General features: G+C 40.4%; 2 protein-coding genes across 2 annotated transcripts; both read left to right on the top strand.

The window, feature by feature from the left end:
• The first annotated feature begins 391 nt into the window (after positions 1 to 391).
• Positions 392 to 10,646, top strand: LOC310865034 (arfaptin-2-like). Its single transcript, XM_083773975.1, has 9 exons — positions 392 to 864; positions 1,161 to 1,193; positions 3,142 to 3,250; positions 3,549 to 3,617; positions 4,497 to 4,609; positions 7,284 to 7,505; positions 7,595 to 7,752; positions 8,269 to 8,443; positions 9,050 to 10,646. Exons 1-9 carry the CDS (start codon positions 766 to 768, stop codon positions 9,203 to 9,205), a joined length of 1,134 nt encoding a protein of 377 aa, XP_083630101.1. The 5' UTR covers positions 392 to 765; the 3' UTR covers positions 9,206 to 10,646.
• Positions 10,647 to 13,886: 3,240 nt separating this feature from the next.
• On the top strand, positions 13,887 to 20,232 carry fhdc4 (FH2 domain containing 4). Its single transcript, XM_083772999.1, has 12 exons — positions 13,887 to 13,997; positions 14,796 to 15,201; positions 16,100 to 16,161; positions 16,840 to 16,942; positions 17,464 to 17,549; positions 17,643 to 17,743; positions 17,836 to 17,906; positions 18,012 to 18,119; positions 18,217 to 18,287; positions 18,382 to 18,499; positions 18,615 to 18,779; positions 18,885 to 20,232. Exons 2-12 carry the CDS (start codon positions 14,851 to 14,853, stop codon positions 20,109 to 20,111), a joined length of 2,463 nt encoding a protein of 820 aa, XP_083629125.1. The 5' UTR covers positions 13,887 to 13,997; positions 14,796 to 14,850; the 3' UTR covers positions 20,112 to 20,232.
• Positions 20,233 to 22,335: the final 2,103 nt, after the last annotated feature.

Below are 22,335 nucleotides of genomic sequence, written 5' to 3'. Positions count from 1 at the left end.
CTTATAAACAGTTGTCATGTTGCACACATGCCTAAAATAATTGCTGATGTTTGCGCCGTCTTCCCAGCTTGTCACTCTCCAGGTTGAATGAACAGCGCTCGAGCGCTCAGTTTCCTGTCCTCTCAATGTCGTTTCTCTGTCTGCCTTGGGCCAGCGATGAGAGCTACGTGAAACAGTTTCTCCTTCAAAATAATACCGCACCCATATTTTACTAGCTGTAGTCGCGCAATTCTGCCGGTATTTATGGCCATCGTAACAATTAATAAATACATAAATAACCTCAGAACTGTTTTATTCCTCATCTTTTATTTTTGTTTCGACCACAGTCCACACTGTGTTATGTTTTCTTATGTCGTTTGAAATAAACTTTTATTTTGAAGTGGCCATATAGCAGGTACTCTTGGATGCAGAGATTTTCTTATCGAAGAAACCTGGCAGGAATGGAAGCAGATATAATAGTAAACGCACAGCGACAACCATGAATCTAACAAATGACATTTAAGCTTACGTCTTTATCAATTGGTCGCATTCAAGAAATGATTCCTGCATAGACAATTCGTTCGTGTTTCATTTTGGCTTCTACTATATTAGCCCTGCATATAGCTAACCGCCAAGCAGTAGCCACATCAGCATCGGAAGATAATCGGTAGCATCAAAAGAAACAAGCAAGCTGTTTTTGGCGTGTTGACTGTGGGTCAGGAAGTCCTAGCTCGCACACCCATGCGACAATAAAAACGGTTAATCTTGTTTAGTAGAATTGTCATTATGGCAGACAATGTCATGAGTAAGGCTGCTACAATGGAGATCCCCATTAATAGCAATGGAGATACAGGGACCTTGCAAGAAGATGACAGCTTGGAGCAGGTGAGTCGCGTTTATTTATTCCATGCCCCATATTAAATGAGTAGGCCAATTGACAACTGACATGACGAAGGCATCTTGTATCGACATGTTCATCTAGTGACATGTCAATCTGGAGATTGGACCTTGATTGGATTTGAGTCAAGCTAACATCCTATAGGCCCAGGCCCACACTACCATGCAATGATGATTTCTGTGATCATATCACTAGTAATTCGGAAAGAATAAATATTTTTGCTCCTGTTTAATACAAATCTGTTTTATTAGATGGCCTTCACATGTTGTCTTTCCTCACACAGGCTGCACAGATTCAGTGGAGCTTAGATGAAAAGGTAGGGAATGTGGGTTACAAGTTACAACATTACAATGTTAAAACATTAGAATATGATAATTAAATGTCGTTTGGACCTGTAGTTACACAATGTATTACATGATTATATCCTTATAGTGAAAGGTATTAAGGCTAATTGTGTCAATTGTAATGCCATGGATATTTCTTTTAATGAGTTCAATTAAACTTTAATATAGGCTACATTATAATATGTAGTGTTGTATGCTTGGGTTCATGTTTTACGGTGGGTTATTTATTTGCCTTTTAATATAATGTCTATCATTATATCGGATATCATTTTATTATTTACTTTATCTTCTGATGATCTCCATGCACCCTAGATATCTAGATATGTCAAAACAAGGCCAGTAGGCCTATAAAAGAGGTAACTCCATGGTTATCCTACCAATATATACATATATTAATCTAGCCAACTACTGATCCTGTATACCAGTTCGGTATTGTTCATTACTTGCGCAAGCAGAGCACGCAAGTAATATCTAATATCTAATATCTATCTGTCATTTGTAAAATAAAATAGCAAATTGGGCCTGATTTGCTGGGACCAGAGTACATGGTGTGTATATGTATAACTAGCTCTCAATGATGACGTAATAAATATGTGGATTAAAGGACCCAATGCCAGAGTGTAATTGGTCTTCGATTGTGACATAATGACGATATGTTTTAGTGTTGGGGGGATTAAAGGTAATGTTCCTGTGTATACATGTATGTAACCTGGTCCCAGCAAATCAGGCACAATTTGCTGTTTTATTTGCATACGCATCAAAAGTGGCGGGTTGGCTGGGACGGTTTTTGGCGTGAAGTAACCACAGTATACCGCTAATCAACTTACAAATTACATATATATAGTATCTGTATGACTAGCTCTCAATGATGACGTAAGAAATATGGTCATGTATGTAATCTGGTCCCAGCAAATCAGGCACAATTTGCTGTTTTATTTGCATACGCATCAAAAGTGGCGGGTTGGCTGGGACGGTTTTTGGCGCAAAGTAACCACAGTATACCGCTAATCAACTTACAAATTACATATACATATTTATGACTACAGTAGCTCTCAATGATGACGTAAGAAATATGGTCATGTATGTAATCTGTTCCCAGCAAATCAGGCACAATTAGTTTTTGGCGCAAAGTAACCACAGTATACCGCTAATCAATTACATATACTATATATATATGTAATTTGTAAGTTTAAATTGTAAGTTTAAAGTGTAAATTTGTAAGCTAGTTATACATTATATATTTATATATATAACTAGCTCTCAATGATGACGTAAGAAATATGTGGATTAAAGGACCCAATGCCAGAGTATAATTGGTTTTCAATGGTGACGTAATGACGATATGTTTTAGTGTTGGGAGGATTAAAGTTAATGCTCCTGTGTATACACGTATGTAATCTGGCACCACTGCCGTATCAGGCACAATTTGCTGGGACGGTGCATACGCATAAAAAGTGGCGGGTTGGCTGGGACGGACAAATTACATATACATATATATGTATATGTAATTGGTTGACAGTTTGTAGCGGTCGAAAGTACTTGCGCGCTCTGCTTGCGCACTAGTTGGCCATTTATGGCCCACTAGTGTGCAACAAGCAAGTATGCACTCGACAGAGTGCAGTTCTAGTTCTATCATATTTTTGAGGGGCGCCCCCAGTTTGTTTTAAAAATGCCATTGACAATCATCATCATTACGTCATATTGGTTCTTTATTGTTAATGGCGTTTAATGTTTGTGTTGGCACCGTTTGTTTTACATCACCATTACATCACCTAACAACATGAGTTAGACTTTAATATATTAGCGCCCCTCACTTCACACGGGTGTGATTTTTTGTTTATATCTGAAGTCAATCTCTGAAGTATATTGGATGATTGAGAAGTCGCTGGTTGTTATTGCAAATGTGTTTTAATCCACTAGGACTTGCAGCAGGTGATGGTGTCTGGGCCCAACATGAATGAAACCAACATCGTCTCAGGAGGTTACGGAGGACCAGCAGGGGGCATCATTCCTACCAGCACCATCAAAGGTACTGTCGCCTCATCCCAAACCAAACCAAACCTGGTAAACATTTCAGCATCCTGTGAACAACTCCATTGTGTGTGTGTGTGTGTGTGTGTGTGTGTGTGTGTGTGTGTGTGTGTGTGTGTGTGTGTGTGTGTGTGTGTGTGTGTGTGTGTGTGTGTGTGTGTGTGAGAGAGAGAGAGAGTGTGTGTGTGTGTGTGTGTGTGTGTGTGGGGGGGGGGGGGGGGGGGGGGTTCGCGTGTGGCGGGGATAATGACCTTTAGTCATATTATACAGTTTTTACAATCCTCCATATCCCTTAGGGCCAGCAATTCACTTCAACCCAGAGTATTTGGACAGAAGGCGAACCTCTGCCTCAGGACCAGGTGGCTGTGACAAGCCTCTATCTCTAAGTTATTCAATCTAATTGGGCTGGTCCTTTTGCATCTTTTCTATGTTTTCTTTTTCGTAGGCGTTTGCTATTGCTTGACCAAGGGAATCGTCAGCGGTCTTTGCCTGTTCTGTCTTTAACTCTTAAAGTCTCTCCAGTGGCCAGTGGCCACAAGCAACTTGGATTTGACTGATTTCAAAATAAGGGATGTGTTGACCTCTTATTGCAAGAATGTTATGTTAAGTGTTGTTTGTGAATGTTTTTAATATTAATGGAACTCTTTTGCACTGGAAAAAGCACATTTAGTGAACATTATAATAATTATACCACTGTGTTATTCGTAACCTAACCCATGACATCCATTTTTCATTAACTGTTTTATTCATTCACTTATTTATTGCATTCTGCATGAGAAACTTGCATGGTGCATTATCGCAAAGCCCTTTCTAGCACCAATCTATTTTACATCCACAGTATATTCACCACTCTTCTTATCTGTCTATATTGTCTAGTTTCAACAAACATAACACCCTCTTTTAATTTCATTTGTACTCTGCTTTGTAACAGTGCAATTCACCCCCAAACTCTCACATTCTCTTTAGCCTCACTGTCTATCATTCCCATGTTTGTTTCAGACATCCGCATGAAAGCCAGGGGTGTTTGTAATATCCCTCAGAGCCAGTCTGTGGCCAACCAAAATGCCAAACAAACGGACCAGTATTCAGGAGGTATCATTGGGCTCAGCATCATGTCCTCATTATCCTTTCTCATTATCATCATAATCACAACATTTGTATGATGAACTTATGTAGTGGTCTTGAAAACTGTAATAAGAGAAAATCCACTTAACCATTTCGCTTTTGATTTGACTTTGTTCAAGGGTCCATGCACCATAGCACTAGCAGTTCCTCCTTGGCATCTGAGGAGGTTTCTCGGGGTGTGGCAGTGGAGAAGATGGACAGCGTAAAGAAATGGGGCATCAACACTTACAAGGTGTGTGTGCAATGACTTCTAGAACTCTGCAACCTGTTAATGTAACCAGACTATAGTGTATAGTAGGCCTACTGTATATAGACAGCAGTTTGAATAATAATAATAATAAACTTTATTTATATAGCACCTTTCAAAAGCAAGTTTACAAAGTGCTTCACAACGCAAATCACTACAAATCACAAAAGCAAAAATCACATGAGTATAAAGAAACAAAACAGACAACCAATTTAAAAACAAAAGCAGTCAAATGAGCACAAAACAGAAGCCATTGTCCAAAAGCTCTAACAAAAAGCCATCCTATAAAAATGAGTGAGTGAGGTTGCCCAGTGAGGTGGTCTGTCTAACTTCAATGGAAGTTGATTCCACAAGTGAGGAGCCCTTATAACAAAGGCTCTATCACGTTCTTGGTTCGACCTCCCGTTAGATCGACCATTACTAACCCTATCTCTAACTCTAACCTAAACATAACCGCAAGCACAGGAGCAACGCAACCCTCACCAACCGTAATCCGGTCGTTTTAACGCATCCCCCACCAACCTTAATCCGGTATATATCCGGTTATATTAGGCCTATTATGCTATATTGTGTCACAGTCTTACAGACACTATGGAGCAGTGCGCACATTCTGGGTGGAGAGACAGAGAGAGAGAGAGAGATGCTGCATGTTAAAAAACAAATACTCATCTTTGTGTTCTGTTTCATGTATTTGCTGAGTGACACACAGGAAAAGCAACAAGGGTTAGCGAAAATGTCAGTTTTTGTGGGGAAAAGGAACTCTACACACGCACTTCTCACACAGTGATTAGCCTACTAATGATTGACAGGTGCAGCCGCTTTGGAGCTGCCTGATGATGTCTGTTGGAGTAAGGCCCCTTTTCCACTAGCAAGGTGGAACAAGAACCAGAACTAGAACTTTCCAGATCCCAGAACTACCAGGAACCTGTGAAGTTCCAGAACCAAGTTCTGCTTCTGTTTCCATATAACCAGAACCCAGAACTTTCAAGAACCTGTTAAGTCTGTACTTAAATACATTTCGGCCATTTGAAAATAGACAAACTACAAGCTCGATGAGACACGTGAGCTTGTAGATTGTCTATTTTCAAATTTATTTGCTTTATTGTACTTTTTTAAACCCATAATAATGAACATATTTTTATATGCCACATGTGCCACAGCTGTTGCAGCCACATGCCACAGCTGTCACATATATTTCCTATACATAATACATATACTGTATATGCACATACTGTAGTTTATATGAACATGGATATATGCAGCATACATTATATATAGGCTATATTTGCCGATATGGATTTCCTTTCCATGTGGGGAGTGGGAAAACAGTAAAACACCCGTTTTAAATGCATTAGACCAGTTGTTCTCCAACCTTTACCTGTCTACAATATTTTGCTTAAACTGCAAGAGAAAAATATATCTCATATAGGCTATAGCTCATATGATGATAAATGATAACCCAACTTTTGAATATAGCATTTAACATTGTGTGGGTTGCAATTATAGTGCCTCTTGAGCAATTGTGCCATAACATCCAGTCCAGTTGTCAATATCAAGAAATGTGCAAATACAAATCATTTAACCGTTGTGCTAGTTGAATTTAATTATTCCAATGTGTAGTATTGTGTACAGCACATTTCTAGTAATGATATGCCTAATGCCTTGCCCTGAAAAAGAAAGAAAATTCTGTTCTGGCAATTTAGAATAGATCATATGGCGCGCACGAGCACACGCACGCAAACACATACACGCGCACACACACACACGCACACACCCCCCTATCTGCAGTTAGCCTAGCTGTTAGCTGTAGTGTAGAACAACAACTGCAAGCAAACAACTCGTCGCGACAGCTTTATGGCTCTCTCTATCTCTCTCTCTCTCTCCCTCACGCACACACAAGCTCTGTCTCTCCCTCTCTCGTGGCCATAGTGTTTCTGTGTGCTTTTCCAGGTTATTTTTCTGTGTGTCCGCGGCGCTGTGTCTCCCTTAGGAGTTTAAAATGTGCGCTGTTGTGTTGTGTGCGCTTCTCCTCGCTCCGGTCTCCTCAGTGCTCAGAGTGCTGTCACCTCAGCTCGACCAATCGAGAGCAGCAGCGCTGCTGGCCCCGCCCATAGGTTCCCAGAACTCAGTGTTAGTACTACCTCAAAAGCAGGGCCGAAAAAAGGTTATGAGAACCTGGTCTGAAACCGTGCCGTACCGCGCTGTGGAAACAAACCCAGAACTAAAAAAATAGGTTCAGGTTCTGGAACCCTCCATTGCGTAGGGCTTCTTGCGTCGATTACGTTCGACTCTGTAAAGTACTTTATTCTAACATGAAGAAGTCATTAGAGATACATGAATGCGGTAAATGTAAATTCAGTGAGTTGTCATTCACTGCTGTCGTTAAGAAGTCCCCAGCACTTTTTGTGTTATCATTTTAGCCTTACTGTCTTACTGTACCATGTGCTGTTTTATCAATCAAACATACTTGATGCCTATCGAACTGCCAGAGCCTTTTCAAGTCCATGACCTTTCCAGACTGGTCATTGTTATGCGAGTTGACAAATGCATTGAACGCTCAAGCAGACATTTTCTAGCCTATATTTTTTTGAAGCCATTATCATAATAAACAGTGGGTGTATTGTAATTTTATTGTCCATATCAATCCATCCTATTCCAGTGTACCAAGCAGATGTTCTCAGAGCGCTTTGGCCGAGGCTCACGAACAGTGGACTTGGAACTGGAGGCTCAGATTGAAGTGTTGAGAGATACCAAGGACAAGTATGAGAACATACTAAGACTGACCACTGCACTCACCAACCATTTTCACAACATGGTGCAGACACAACAGGCTTTAGGAGATACCTTTGCAGAGCTCAGCCAGAAATCCCCAGAGCTGCAGGTACCGGTAATTGTTTCTTTAGGTTCACTTTTGATTTGAACTGCAGATGTTATTACTGTAGCAGGTAAACCCACTGTCTTTGTTGGCAGGATGAATTTGGATACAATGCAGAAACACAAAAGCTTTTATGCAAGAATGGGGAGGCTCTGCTGAGTGCCATCAACTTCTTTGTGTCTAGTGTGAACACACTGGTTAACAAAACTATGGAGGACACTCTGATCACCATCAAGCATTATGAGAATGCAAGGTAAAATAGCATGACATTTTGATCAGTTATTTTGACTGCTCCATGGACACATCACAAGTATATGTGACCGTTTCTGAGACGAGGCTAAGTCAATCTATTTAAAAAATAAAAGTTTTTTCATTATTTCGTTATGTGAAAGCAGGGAATCATAGCTTCAAATTGACATTGTCCCACCAGTTTTTGAGATATGGCTTATACAGTAATGTCTTGTAGAAAACAGCGAGTTGAGAAAATAGGCTTGAAAGGTTCACTTCTGTGGTGTGGACTGGACTCTAACATTACACAGTAGCTACATGTTTAAGCATTTATTTCATATTTGTCGATTTCAGCACTGACATTTATTTCAGACATGCTCTAGTATGTGAATAGTCTGCCTGTGCTATTGACTCATTTTGGATAACAGTTACCGGTAGTCTTGCCACCATGACTGTCTCTGTATCAGAAATACATATGTGTTGATGTTTGGAAATTATAGGGAGTACATGACTGACACATTTTATCTCTATCTCTATGTAGACTTGAATTTGATGCCTACCGTTCAGATCTGGAGGAGTTGAGCCTGGGTCCGAGGGATGGCGCTACCATGGTGCGCATTGACATGGCCCAACATGATTACCAGATCCACAGAGACAAATATGAAAGACTCCGTAGTGATGTCTCCATCAAACTCAAATTTCTGGAGGAGAATAAGGTTTGTAGTAAAGCGATAGTCTAAAATAGTGAATAGATAACACAAGAAATGCATCTTAATGATTGACTTATAATGTAGAAATGCTTCAGAATATACTGTAACCAAAAATGGTACATACCAGACAGACCTCTGACTTAAATTATAATCTTTATTTCACAATGTAGAATATGTAGGAGAAAACTTTCGCACACCTAGAAATTAGGCGTATGCACAGGTGCGTAGGCCAGTGGACATCAATGAAAGCAATAAGGTACACCCGCACACTGTGTATTTGCTCGGTACATGAGTATTATCTTATTTAATGAAGCAACGTTTCGGTCCCTCCTGTTGCCTGTACTGAGGAAGGTCCGGAGGGACCGAAACGTTGCTTCATTAAATAAGACAATACCGAGCAAATACACAGTGTGCGGGTGTACCTTATTGCTTACAATGTAGAATATAAAAGTAAGCAATGGAATGAATCCATTCAAAGAAATGTTATGTAGGGGAAAATAAACAAATTTACATTGAGTAAAGAAAGATGATCAGACCTGTTTGTTAGCTGCGCTACGTTCTCGCTCTGTCTTTAACATTTGTTTGTTTCTTTCATTTCATTTTGTCCTCTAGGTCAAAGTGATGCATAAACAACTGCTTCTCTTCCATAATGCTATCTCAGCTTACTTTGCTGGCAACCAGCAGCAATTGGAACAAACTCTTATACAGTTCAATGTGAAGTTAAAACCGCCAGGTTCAGACAAGCCATCCTGGCTGGAGGAACAATAAGGGTACCTACTTTTCAGCTGTACAGTGGTACAGGTACAGAGAGGAACTGGCCATTGCACAGTAGCAGTAGATGGATGATTATTAGGTGGCATTCTATGGAAGGCCGTTTATACAAAAACGTCTGTAGGCGTAATGTGTACTGACATAAATGCGTCTTCGTGCCGACAGACGTTTTTGTATAAACGGCCTTCCATAGCGTTCAACCAGAACTATACTGTAGGATGACGAAAGGCTAAGATAAGGGGTTTGTGGTGTTTTTCAATGTCACTCATTTTTCATATGATGGTTCAGCTACAGTGCAAGCTGTATTTATTAGCATTTGTTTTCCCACAAAATCATATTTGTTATTAATTTAGGTACTGTAGCACAATGTACTGTACACTTATTATTTATGTAAACTATGCTTTTGTGGAGCAATCCATGGGCAACTTTGCACATGCATTTATTCTTTTTAATATTGTGGTTTAAATCATTATCTTTAACATTTCAGGGCATTGTCACCTGGATGGTCAGTTTACTGTTTACAAGCTTAGAGGGGTAATTGTCTCTAACTTAATGATACAATCCAGAATTCATTTGACTAGTATCTACTCTTCAAACATGTTTTAAGACGTTTGAATTGTAGATGGAAAATATTATTTTTGATTTGTTTTTAACCCATTACACTTGTAGCCCTGTTGTATACCAGTGTTTACAGACATAATAATTACATTGCCGTTAAAAGCCTCATGAAACCCCCAAACTCATGTTTAGCTGCCACATAATCTCAAATTAAAATGTTTTTCTACAGCATGGGTCCCAAAATGAAAAGGCATGACGTTTACACTAAGTTATAGTACATTCATTAATGGTGGCTGGGGAAACTGAATGTCACATACACAGTTCAGTATGTGACTGTACAACTACATATTTGTTATTTTATTTTAATATATATAATGTTATTATATTTGTTTATCCCTTTGTACTGTAACATAGTTTGTTACATGTCTCAGTTCATTTCATAGTTACTGTTTTTTGCCATTGTCCTGCATTTTGACCAAGATTACAGTACAGTTATATCCTCAAAATTAAAATGTCCATGCAGCATACAACAGCAGGCTTCCACCGATGATGTATGTATGTATATGATGTACAGTATAATAATTATATACTATGTACTTTTATCAATATCTACAGTATGTAATGTGAAATTAACCATTCATTATATACTTGATATTAGAGCAAGATCGTGTCTTTCAGGAGTTATTTCTCAATTATGACTGCCAATTTACCCATTTTAAAGGAGTAGTACAAGATTTTATAAAGCCCATAAGCCTATTGCACATATTCAGTACATACAATAGAATAAAGAAAGGTGCTGGTGAAACTCATCACATAAAAAATGATCACAGGGTGCAAAGCGTTTTTCTATGCTTGTCTGCATTTCTCTGTGCTTTGCACCCTGCTGTGATCAAAATAAAGGCTCAAAAAGTTGCTCCAGTGCCTCCTTTATTCAGTTATATGTGTCCGCTCTTGAGACGCACCGGATCAGCCTGGTTTCAGCTTGAGCCTTTCTTTTTCCTTTCTTCACGAAAGGTTTGTGTTGGAGATAAGATAACTGATGCAACCGCATGTGCAACTGCATCTTTGGCCCTATTTGGAGGGAATGTTTGGGCGGCAATGTGTGACAAGTATTGGCGGTAAGAATCAATTTGCATAGGATTAGCAATCACAAACATGACTAATGTACATTGAATACCCCATGGGATGGTGATGCCCTCCACACCTTCTAATTATTAGTTAATTTGATGCTGAGGTAGGTACTCAGCTTGGGATGGAATTAGGGCTGCTGCACAAGATTGTTTCAGCAGTGAAATCACAATGCAATAGTGAGATTGCACATTGCAAGGCAAATTGGTCAGTCAATTTCCTTTCCTCCTTGGAAAGGAAGCAAAAACTATAAAGGTTTGCATTTTTCGTTACTTATCTGGAAGAAATCATTATAGTTAATCTGATAATGATTTAATGACTTCATGGTAAGGTAAGTGTTCTTGCGTACACCCATTCTGTGTTCAGAATTGTCATGTTGAGTCATCCAGTATTGAACTGCCTTTACTTCCACTTCTAAAATCACCCTAATCTTTGCTAGAGTGATACATTCTTTAGATATGTGTATAGATTTGCGTATCTGTGACATTAAGTAACTTCCTTCTGTTCCTTGGGGCTGATAAAACCCCAGACCTGCCAAAACAAGTTACAGTAGGGGTGTTAATTCAGACTAAAGTAGTTTATCTGACAAAGCAAATAGCCATAGATTAAAGAAGGACAGGAGTTTTCTTTGCCTAGCCCTAGGGCACAGTCACACCAAACTTTGATTCTGCCTATGAGGGAGGATTCTGCCAATGCTTTTCAATGGGAACGGAGCGGTTTGTTGCATTTGTGGATTTCTGCCAAAAAAACGCTCTGTTCCCATTGAAAAGAATTGGCAGAATCCGACCTCAGGTAGAATTAAACGGTGGTGTGACTGCATGTGCCCTTACACAGATTTCCAAAGTTACCAACATAACTTTGCCTAGTTTGTCTAGCCGTGACAATAACTTGCAGGCATATGCAAAGGCCATGGTATGTAGCATGTGTGTAGATGCCAGGTCATTTGTAGACTTGGACTTAGTGTATAGTATATAGTTTCAAAAAGACAGTTGATAGGTTGTTGCATGGTTTACCTATGATGCTACAGTATACAGAAGCTCACTATTTCTGCATTTGATGTTGGTCTACTGAGAAGAAATTGTTACTTTCCTCAAATGTTTTGTGAAAGAACAAATTTGCTGATTGTATTATCATTATTATCAGTAATCATTTTTGTGACAATGAAATGATCTGTTTGATTAGTGACTGATCTACTACCTGTAAAACAACAGGTTGTGCCCAGTCAATTGTGATTGTGTCAGTTTATCAGAAATCTTCATCCTCGTGCTATTGTCATTACATTAGAATAGCCTCATCAACAATGACCATGATTGAGGATCCCATCCCAAGAAGAAATTTCAGAACAATAGGTTGAGTAAAAGAAGTGGTTCTCAAATTAAGGTTCCTTGTGGGTGTTCCAAATGAACCATACAGGCCTGGTGTAATTGAGAATTACATTATAATTTATTATATTATATATCAGTTCGGTTCCAAAATGGATCCGAACTGAACTGAACTGAACCCGAACCTCTTCACAGTAGTTCCAGGCTAAATACTGCAGATCACGTCAGATTTGTTGATATAAAGTTAATTGGCTGGAGATGATTCATGTCTGCAATGTCAGATGACAAGACCAGGGTTGGCGGTCTCTCATTAGTCCAACGCATTGATGATGAGGATGGCGTAGTTCATCTTCCTTGGTTGGCGTTGCTATGGCAACTTGTTGATAACATTATTTCATACATACATGTAGTCTCAAACCAAAATAGACCTTTCATTATGGTGAAAGTTTGTGGCTGGAGGCAGACAACATGGAGACTGAATAAGGAGTCAACAAGATATAAGATATTAAATCTGAACCTAGCGTCAGGAAATCCATAATATAAATATGATAAAATAATATAAAGGATAATATAGGGCTGATTAGGCACTTGGATGGTGACATGACATTAATGATGATAAGGAGAACAACCCGGAGTAAACAGGCAGTAGGCTAAGAGTAAAATGATGATATGAAGACTGAAGAGTATGGTGACAATATGAATGACCTATACATGGGCCAAAGTTCAGGAGGATATGGGACATTGACCACTGGGCATTAGTTTGTAAACAGATAAGACATAATTATCTAACAATGGGGTCGTTAAAATTAAAATGTTTGAGAACCACTGCCCTAGAGTGGGGGTTCTCAACGTTTTTGGCTGGGGACCCCCGGAAATGCTTTGGCCATGTCTCGCAGCCCCTGCACCCCCAATACAAACTGACTGCAAAAATATCCTTAAGAGAAAATATATCATAAATAAATACGGAAACCATAGGCTATAATCATTAAGGAACGTTTCTGCATGTATGTGTACTATGTAAACTCTTCATTTCCATTTCCCAGTTGCATTTTTTGGGGGTCGCGACCCACGGGTTGAGAACCCCTGCCTAACACATGTATTATTTATGTGTCCACTCGTCCAAGTCCTTTAAATGTTCTGATGAATTGAAAATGGTGGACCCTGTTGTAAACAAGTGTAATGCTTTATCAAAATTATCATGGTCGTCTAGTTCTGGTCCATATAACTCTAATGCCATTGCAGGCAGCATTATATGGACCAGATCGTGTCGTCCACAACAGTTTTTGTATTGACTTGTGCTTTCGTTTGAATTGAAATGTACCCTCCCATTCTGCATACAATCATCAATCAATCAATCAAGCAGCTGTGAGCACAAGACACAATACTTTCAATGGAAGCTATCCAAAATGATACCCAAAAAAAGTCATTAAGACGTAAGTCAAAGTAAACACATTGATGTGGCCAGTGAAATGAGGAAATGAGGAAATGAGGGGATTGACGAGGTGCAACTTGTCTGGACCACTGAGCAGTATAAGAACGAGTCTGGACGCGTATGGAGAGATAGTGGTACCCAACCCTGCGGAGAAGGTGGATGACTAACTGGGCGTGTCGTGTACACAGGTGAACATTTCAACACAGTAACATACTTCTCTTCTCCCGACCGTAGACACCTAGAACGTGTCATCTATAGCTCGTGTTCCAGTCTCCAGATGAGGGCAGAAGGACTTGAATTTACTAATATTTGATCTAGACGATGAGCCACGAATTAGCCGAGACAAAAGGTAAGATGATTTTGTTTTTCTGATCCGAGTCTCAAATGACAAAAATAGTGCAACACAGTGGCTATATGGGCTGCTACATGTTGCTCATAGGCCACCCTGGTCTACCCAGGCCAAGCTATTATGATTGTATCAACTTTATTTAGAAGAATGTAGCCTTGCCATAAAGCTCGCACCACGTTTACATGAACGACAATGAACGCTATACAATACTAATACTATAATAATAATAATAATAATAATAATAATAACAATAATAATAATACAAAAGTGCTGTAGGCTACAAATTAAGTGCTGTACAAGCATTAAGGCAGGTGGTGTATGATATTTTTGCTTTAGAACATTTGGTTTTAAATAAATCTCTCTTTCCAAATCCTTCCCATCACTTTGAATTTCACTTGTTTATCATGTGTATTGTGTAGCCTATTATATTTGGATCAAATTCGTATTCAGACCTGAAGATGTATTTTATGTTTACTAAAAAGAGCTTCCAGAGAGTGAAACAAAACAATATCACTTACACCACCTTTAAGACAGACAGAACATCAAGACGTGATCCTGTATAAGTACATTTGAATAAAATATACAAATTTAAATTAAATTTTAGTGCAAAATACATTATTAAAATACATTATTAAATAAAAAAAACTGAAAGGTCTTTATGTTTAATGTACACATAATTGAGAGTTTTAGTAGACATGCCATTTTCTGTAGGCTAAACGAAATGTTAAGTTCTGGCTGTAAGCCTATTCATCACAAATCTTTTATTTGACTGACAAAACACATCTCAATCCCTCACAGCTGTGTGCCTGAGGCCACGATAACCTCTCATACGAAGTGGCAGCTTTACAAGAAGATGCATTCAGGTGTTCCCCCACCACCCGCTGCCCCGCTACCTCCCCCTCCACCACCGCCACCACCACCGCCACCACCACCACCGGCCCCTGACATAGGATGCATGTCCAGGTCAGAACGCCGCAGCTCAAAGATGAGGAACTTCAACTGGGACACCATTCCTAAACACAGTGTAATGGGAAAGCACAACATCTGGACAGCCCCGAAGACTCTACAGGAATATCAGCTGGACACTGATCACATGACGGAACTGTTCAGCCACAGCCAGCCGGGACCGGGACAGCATCACAATAAGGCCCAAAACCGCCAGAGTCTGCGACTCCTGCATACATCCACCTCAGGACTCCAAGTGGTGAGTTGGCTATGATAAGAATATTCTCCCAAAGCAATAACACCGTATTTATTCAGGAGTAACAGCTTGACTTGTTGCAAAAAGCTAAATAGTACCCTTTGTTGGGTAATGCAGACATTATTTCTTAACGTATGCTGTTTAACGCTAAGCATTCCTTGTGGTAGTTTCCCAAGACTAAAGCATTGCAGCAAGCAAGCTCAGCTATTTAGGAGTTTAGCAATGGATAGCCTCCTTTGGCTTACTCGTTAAACCACTATCACCCTATTGATTACAATGACTGGCACTTTGTTTATAGTGAAACTGTATATTCAACTGGGCTAAAAGGTCTACATACTATGTATTTTTTAAACCAGTTATGATGTGGAAGTAATGGGTTAATAGGTTTGCTAATAGGTTTGCTAATAGGTTTGTTCCTCTTAGATCCTTCCCCAGGAACATGGTATTTTAGAATCACACAATAAAGGGTGGAGTCTTATTATTCTTCATATCTGTTTGCCACGGGAAAGCATTCGTCATACTGTATTATTACTTTCTGTATTCTGTATGCAAGCTATACAAGAAACTGTCTTCCCATTCTGTCTAAAGGCAATGTTTGTCTGAGAGGCTAAAGTCATTACAGTACTCTATTTGTAGCTTTCAGTAGTGAAACTTCTCTGTCATTATAGGTCAATAGAGATACTGAAAGTGGGATGGAATCTGTTTGATTTTAGTGGGATAAAATCTGTTTGACCTGCATGTACTAGGTTATCTCAATAACCATCATTGCACTAGAAAATGCCAATTTAACAGAATTAACTGAAATGTTCAATTACATTGCAATTAAATGCAAAGTATCCATAATCTCTGGAATAATAATTGTCTGCTTAAAAGTACGAGTATCTGCCTCTGTATCTTTAAGGTTACCATTCTCAGTTCAAAGAGGAGCATGAACCTTGGAATTTTCCTAAAACAGTTCAGGAGGTGAGTCAGTGTGGCAGAACTATCAATGCATGCATCGTTTTGCACTTCAAGTGTATAACACTGAATCAGGAGCACAGCTTCATTCACAGTATTTATTACAGTTAAAGATCTCTCATTGACATGTCTTAACAGGCTAAAATCACCTACAGTAACTAACTACACTGCAAAAACAGACCTGTCATCACTCCCTCAGCTGGGACACAGATCAACTATTGAGAAATGAAAACATGACGCCTGTTACTGTTATTTGGCAATGGCAACATATCTGACATAATTACAGTATTATTATTTCTCATGTCTGGAATGCTGCCCTCATACATATTAATATACTGTAACAACTATACACACAAATCTGAACATACTGTTGTAATAATGACACATTCGGATCGGATGTTGTGTGTGTGTGTTCTCATAATAGTGTTATAGTATTGTTCGTGCCTCAACTGGTTTCTTTGCTATTTACATTATATCCTGTCATCCTCTCAGTGGGTAGCGGCGTGTTGTTGCAGTTTGCTAACAGGAAGTCAGAGTTTTACATTAGGAAGTACACACAGCAGAAAAAAGGTTCCCCAGCTTAAATAAAGCCAGGGTTGTACAGGAAAAATAGTAAGTTGCAAGTGAAGTTTCTATAGTATCTGATAAATCGATGTGTATCTGTCTCTCTGTCTCCTTCCACAGGTCTGTGAGTGATATGATTGAAGACATTAATTTAGGAAACAGGCTTAAATTTGGTACAGGGAAACTGAGAGAACTGTGCAAGCTGTTGCCAGAAGAAGGAGAGGTACTAGTGTGTTAGACGTTTTCATACTACTGTATGTCTGCTTTGTCATGAAATATTTACTTGTTGCTGAAAACCAATATCATATGCTGGCCCCGGACATACTAGGACCTAGCACTAGTACTAGACCCATACTAGTCCCACACTAGGACCCACACTAGACCCATACTAGCCTCGGTACCAGGCTTTCATTTTTGTTGGTGCAAAAATGTAAAGCCTGGAGGAACGCATTGGCCGCTCTGGTCTAAAAGTGGGAGTCAACCCTTCCGGGTGGGCGTCGCTCCAAATGATGTGACGTAGCGCTGGACTAGGGGGGAGAGGAGGGGCCGGGGGTGACGGACAGATCGATGAGATCCAATCAGGGCGTGCGCAAATCTGAGCCGCGACCCGCCCCTCTAGACCAGAAACCTAACACGTTAGCTCAGGCTAGACCCATACTAATACTAGCACCTGACTGATAACATTACTTGCACGCTCTGCTTGCGCAAGTAATAATATTCCATCTTTATTTTCTGGGGATACAGGTGCAAAAGCTAGTCAAGTTTAATGGCAACGAGTCAGCTCTTCCTGAAGCAGATCTATTCATGCTGATGCTGGTCAAGATTCCCAGGTGAACTAATGAAACACAGTCTGTTGTGCTTTACATAAGTGTTGCATGTTTTTTTTATTAACAGTGGGAAAACTTGATCTCTGTGTCTGTTAGCTATGAAGAGCGTCTCAACTGCTTGGTGCTCCAAGAGGAATTCTTCCCTCTCATGGAAGAAATGCATAAATACATTAACATTTTGACAACTGCTGGCCAAGGTATTACTTATTCTGTATTTGTAATTCATAATCACAGCGCTCAATAATCCACTTGGACCCGTCAATCATTCACAATGTTTATGTCTTCATAGAGCTGCTGGAGTGTGATGAACTCCACTCTGTTATTCTGCTGGTACTGAAGACAGGAAATTACATGAATGCTGTGAGTGACTGTTTGATGTAATTTTGACATTATACTAGTCTCAGTGTTTATTTATTTTTAATCACTTTTTGTACCTTTTTTGTTTTTATATTTGTTTGATTACAGGGTGGCTATGCAGGAAGTGCTGTTGGCTTCAGAATGACATCCCTCTTGAAATTAGTCGACGCCAAAGCAAACAAACCAGGCATGAACCTCATGCATTATGTTGTAATGGCAAGTACAGTTCCTAATCAGATTGTGGTCTTTGCCTTTGAACCTATGGCAATGTCTGTATAATGTGCCTTTTCAAATATTTACATATTTACAACAGCAAGCTCGGAATGCTGATGTGACCCTCCTCAAGTTTACAGAGCAACTGAAACACATTGGTCCTGCAGCAAGGTAAAATAATAATAAAATATAATAATATTATTATTATTAAAAACACAAATTTTTACTTATTTTTTAACTATATAATATTATTGTACACTATTAGAATAAGTAAAGGTGACATTGAAGCCGAGTTTGAGAGAGAGGTGAAGAAAATACAGCAGGCTAAAACCATCACAGAAAAGCAGGAAGACCTCAAGCCACAGATGGAGGACTTTCTAAAGGTTAGACCTTATTTTGGCCAGTCTCAGCCGAATCTGCCACATTCTGCACCTTTGTAGAATATGATGATTATACTGTAGGCCATTGTCCTAATAGTTTGGCACTGATCCCATCTAGGAGGCTGAGGCCTGTCTGGAAGAGACACAGATCTCTCTTCAGAGTCTGAACTCAGTGAGTGATTCGGTGGCAGGATACTTCTGCGAGGACCCCAGCATGTTCAAACTGGAGGAGTGTTGCACCATATTTAAATCCTTCTGTGACAAGTTTATGCGGGCCATCCAGGTAGGTACGCCTGTTCATATTTGTGTTGTCTTGAGTGGTGGACACTGGACAGTCCTGTCGAAATAATCACAACTTAACCCCTAATTAATTTTTATTTCCATGCAGGAAAACAAGAATCGAGAAGGAGCCGAGATGAAGAGGAAACAAAGGGAGAGATTGCAGCTTGTTGTTAAGCGGAGGTCCACTGCCACCTGCTCCACAATGGACAAGGAAATGGAGGGTGTAGCACTGGAGTCCATGCTACAAAGCATCCTTACTAGCCGCAGGTCCCGTAGAAGAGTAGGAAAGCCCTCCTCTGCTCATGGGAGCCCCACCAACGGCAGCCCCACCAATGGCAGCCTGATTGTCTCCCTTGGAGACCTCCACACTGGAGATCACCATGGAAGTCGCTCGGTGGGGGCCAGACAGGAGCGCAAAAATCTGTGGAACTCAGCTGGTGCCCTGACCGAGAACTCTGCACAAGATGCTGAGATCCACAACAATGAAAGTGAGGTAAAAGACTGTGTTCCAGGTGCTGAGGAGTTGAAAACACACAGAAATGAAAACTGTAATGTTTACACAACCAAGAGGACCGGCAGCAGTTCGTCCTCAGGAAGACCCTCAGTAAGTATTGAGGACGCCAAAGAAGAAGAACCAACTGAGGACAATAATAAGGAAGAGATCCAAAAGTTGCGTGAGGCATCTAAGAAAGTTTTGCATTATCAGAACAGCCGAAGCAGTATCTCCTCCGTGGATCACAGTTTGGATAATCAGAAATCTCACAGTGCACTTAGCACCTCACCTCACCAACCCACCATTGACCTCGGACAGGCAAGTAGTGAGGACTCAACTAGACACAATCCTCAGCTCTCCTCTAAGACTACCATAAGCCGCCGCCATACTCTTCCTGTCCATTCTAAAGACCAGGCAAGTGAGGGAGAAGAAGATAACCAGTGGGTTCCACGTCCATGCAGACGTCAAACCCCGACTTTAAGAGATATAGGGAAGATGAAATCAGAGGATGTCGGTTTGTATTCCTCAACAAAGTTAGGTTTGACTGACCACTCTCATGACTCTGAAACATCTGCCACCCTGAGCCAGAAATCCATACCTGGCCAGGAAGATGAGACAAATTCTTCTTTAACAGTGCTTAATGAAGACCAAGAGGGAATAACAACAGAGCCTCCATCTGCCAATCACACTAAAAGCCAGACACTACCCCCTAAGAACCCATGGTTTAAAGCTGACACATATGGATTGTTAAACTTTTTCAGACGCTCTTTTCAGACGGAAAGGAGCAAACAACCCCACAGCAGGGAAACTCTGCAGAAGGGCAGTGGTACTGTTGTATAGGCTGCTTAATAGAAAGCGAATCGATAAATGAATGTTATTTTTGTCATGTGAAGGGATGCACATACAGTATAACAGTATTATTGTTCATTTATATACTCTTTTTTTTTTTTTTTTTATTCATGGCTGAGAAAGTTTGGCAGACGTAAATGAAAATCACACACGTGTGAACTGAGTGGTGCAATCCCCCCCCCCCCCTCTCTCTCTCTCTCTATCTCTCTCTCTCATTAGAGTCACTACCTCTCTCACTCTCTCTCATTAGAGTCACTACCCCTCTCACTGTTTCTGGCGCCCCCTACTGCTATTTTTAAGTCACATACTCATGCTCACACGGACACACAAACAAGTACGAGACAGACACACACACAGACACACACACAAACACGTACGAGGACATTGCAAGCTGGTTGTAGGAGTGGTTGCACCACTCAAAAAACAAGGTGCAGAAGCAGTGTCTGTGTTATACCACTAGATGGCAGAAAGACTATTGCTCAGAAAATTCACCATTCTATTCAATAGGTTCTTCCTCTATTGTCCATTGAACTTGTATAGGTTTATTCATGGCAGCAAAAAATAATAGAAATATTATTTTATTTTGACACTTAGATAAATAGTTCTCTCTGAATACAACAATGTTATTTTCGCAACATGAAATTTAAAAGGGGTGTGTTTATGGTAAACATTTGGGTTGGATTATACTGTCAGAGATGTGCTGTAAATGTAGATGATCACTTTTCATTGTTGCCCAAAGTGATCATCATATGTATCCGTCTGAGGTAGCCTATCTCTGAGGCATCCCAGAGACCGATATTATTATGGCATGGATCTGCAATAAGAGCCAGGCTAGCCATCTATGAGAGGTTCTATGTGTGTATTACTTTATATATTACTGTACTGGCACGTCTTTGTTGATACAGCTATTCAGTGCTATGCTGTTTTCTGCTCTGAATCCTAATCCTAATTTGCACACACAAACTCTAGTGTTTCTGGTTTGACCGTGGCCTTGTGGCTTGCATTGTGAGGTGGCTCACGGTGACAGGTGTTGCACTGATTGGTCAGCTACTGCCATAGCATTAAAATAAAGGCTGGATATGTGATGAAAAAAGTATGAAGCCGTACTTTTTATTAAATTCTCTTAGCGGTAGACTGCATTTGTAGTTTAGCCGGTTACCGGTACAGTTTGGGATGTGAAAAGACCACTAAAGGTGCGTTCAGACGTGCAGATGAAATGATGCAAAAACGCATCGCAGCATCATTTGTGGCAGCTTCATGCGTCATAGCTGCTTCGTAGCTTCATGTTGCTGGCTTCCATTGACAATGAATGGTGTGAACGCAACAGAGTTATGTTGCGTTAAGCTGTCGCCTGTCGTCTCTATTAGCTTGGTATTCCCATTGATGATGTTATTGGTTGGCAGATTTTGGAACTGTCAAAAGCCAGCCAATGACACAGAGTGAGTAGGAAATTGCACCATCATCATCTGACAGTGTCACTGTTGCGCAGCCTAACACACACACACACACATTAACTGTTGACGATTTCGGGTGTGACAGTACAGTAGAGGGATCCACATTTCTCAACCATTTTGGACACGGGGCGACTCGCCAGAACCGGCCCGGCCCCCGGGTGCGTTCCTGGGGGTCTGGATGTTCTGGGGAGCCCCCGGGGACCCCCACATGGTAACTGTCATTTCTTGACCGTTTCGCACACGGGGCGGCTCACCGGAACCGCGCCGGCACCCTGGGCGCGTTCCTGTGGGTCTGGAACTTCCGGGGACCTCCACACGGAGTTGCATCACTCACTTCACACGGGTGTGATTTTTTTCAGTTGTAGTAGCTATTTTTTTATAGAATATCTTGGTTATAATGAAATTGAGTTGACATGTAATTTTTTTTGGGTAACTTGTATAATCGCAATAATAATATATACCTATAAGATCCCAATAAAAACAAGGCTAAACTCTGGTTATTGTGTGTGGGGAGGAATGGGATTCGCATGAAATAGCTCAATGCCCTGCATGCTGCCCATGCCCAATAGATGTGTCATCATCATCACCGTCCTACAATATACTGTATGTATACCCCTCTATGCTGATGGTTACTTTCAGGACAGGACCGTATTTGGTTCAACTATTGTGTGTGTTCTAAATGGGTCACTAGTGTTACAAAAGCAGCCTGCATGTCAGCAAAACCTACAAGCTTGCATGACAAAATGAATGCTGGTAATCTA

Source organism: Protomyctophum parallelum (genome assembly GCF_964188405.1).
Source record: "Protomyctophum parallelum genome assembly, chromosome: 9".
In the NCBI taxonomy this organism is placed as follows: Eukaryota; Metazoa; Chordata; class Actinopteri; order Myctophiformes; family Myctophidae; genus Protomyctophum; species Protomyctophum parallelum.
The sequence above is the reverse complement of the archived record's forward strand: the minus strand, read 5'-3'. Positions and strand labels throughout refer to the sequence as shown.

What these genes read in the sequence shown, in the direction of transcription:
- LOC310865034 (XM_083773975.1), top strand. Translation starts at nt 766, where the DNA reads ATGGCAGACAATGTCATGAGTAAGGCTGCTACAATGGAGATCCCCATT. An exon ending in GGGGCATCAACACTTACAAG is followed by an intron (nt 4,610 to 7,283) that starts GTGTGTGTGCAA and finishes ATCCTATTCCAG; the next exon opens with TGTACCAAGCAGATGTTCTC. An exon ending in AAGCATTATGAGAATGCAAG is followed by an intron (nt 7,753 to 8,268) that starts GTAAAATAGCAT and finishes ATCTCTATGTAG; the next exon opens with ACTTGAATTTGATGCCTACC.
- fhdc4 (XM_083772999.1), top strand. Translation starts at nt 14,851, where the DNA reads ATGCATTCAGGTGTTCCCCCACCACCCGCTGCCCCGCTACCTCCCCCT. An exon ending in CAGGAAATTACATGAATGCT is followed by an intron (nt 17,907 to 18,011) that starts GTGAGTGACTGT and finishes GTTTGATTACAG; the next exon opens with GGTGGCTATGCAGGAAGTGC. An exon ending in CACATTGGTCCTGCAGCAAG is followed by an intron (nt 18,288 to 18,381) that starts GTAAAATAATAA and finishes GTACACTATTAG; the next exon opens with AATAAGTAAAGGTGACATTG.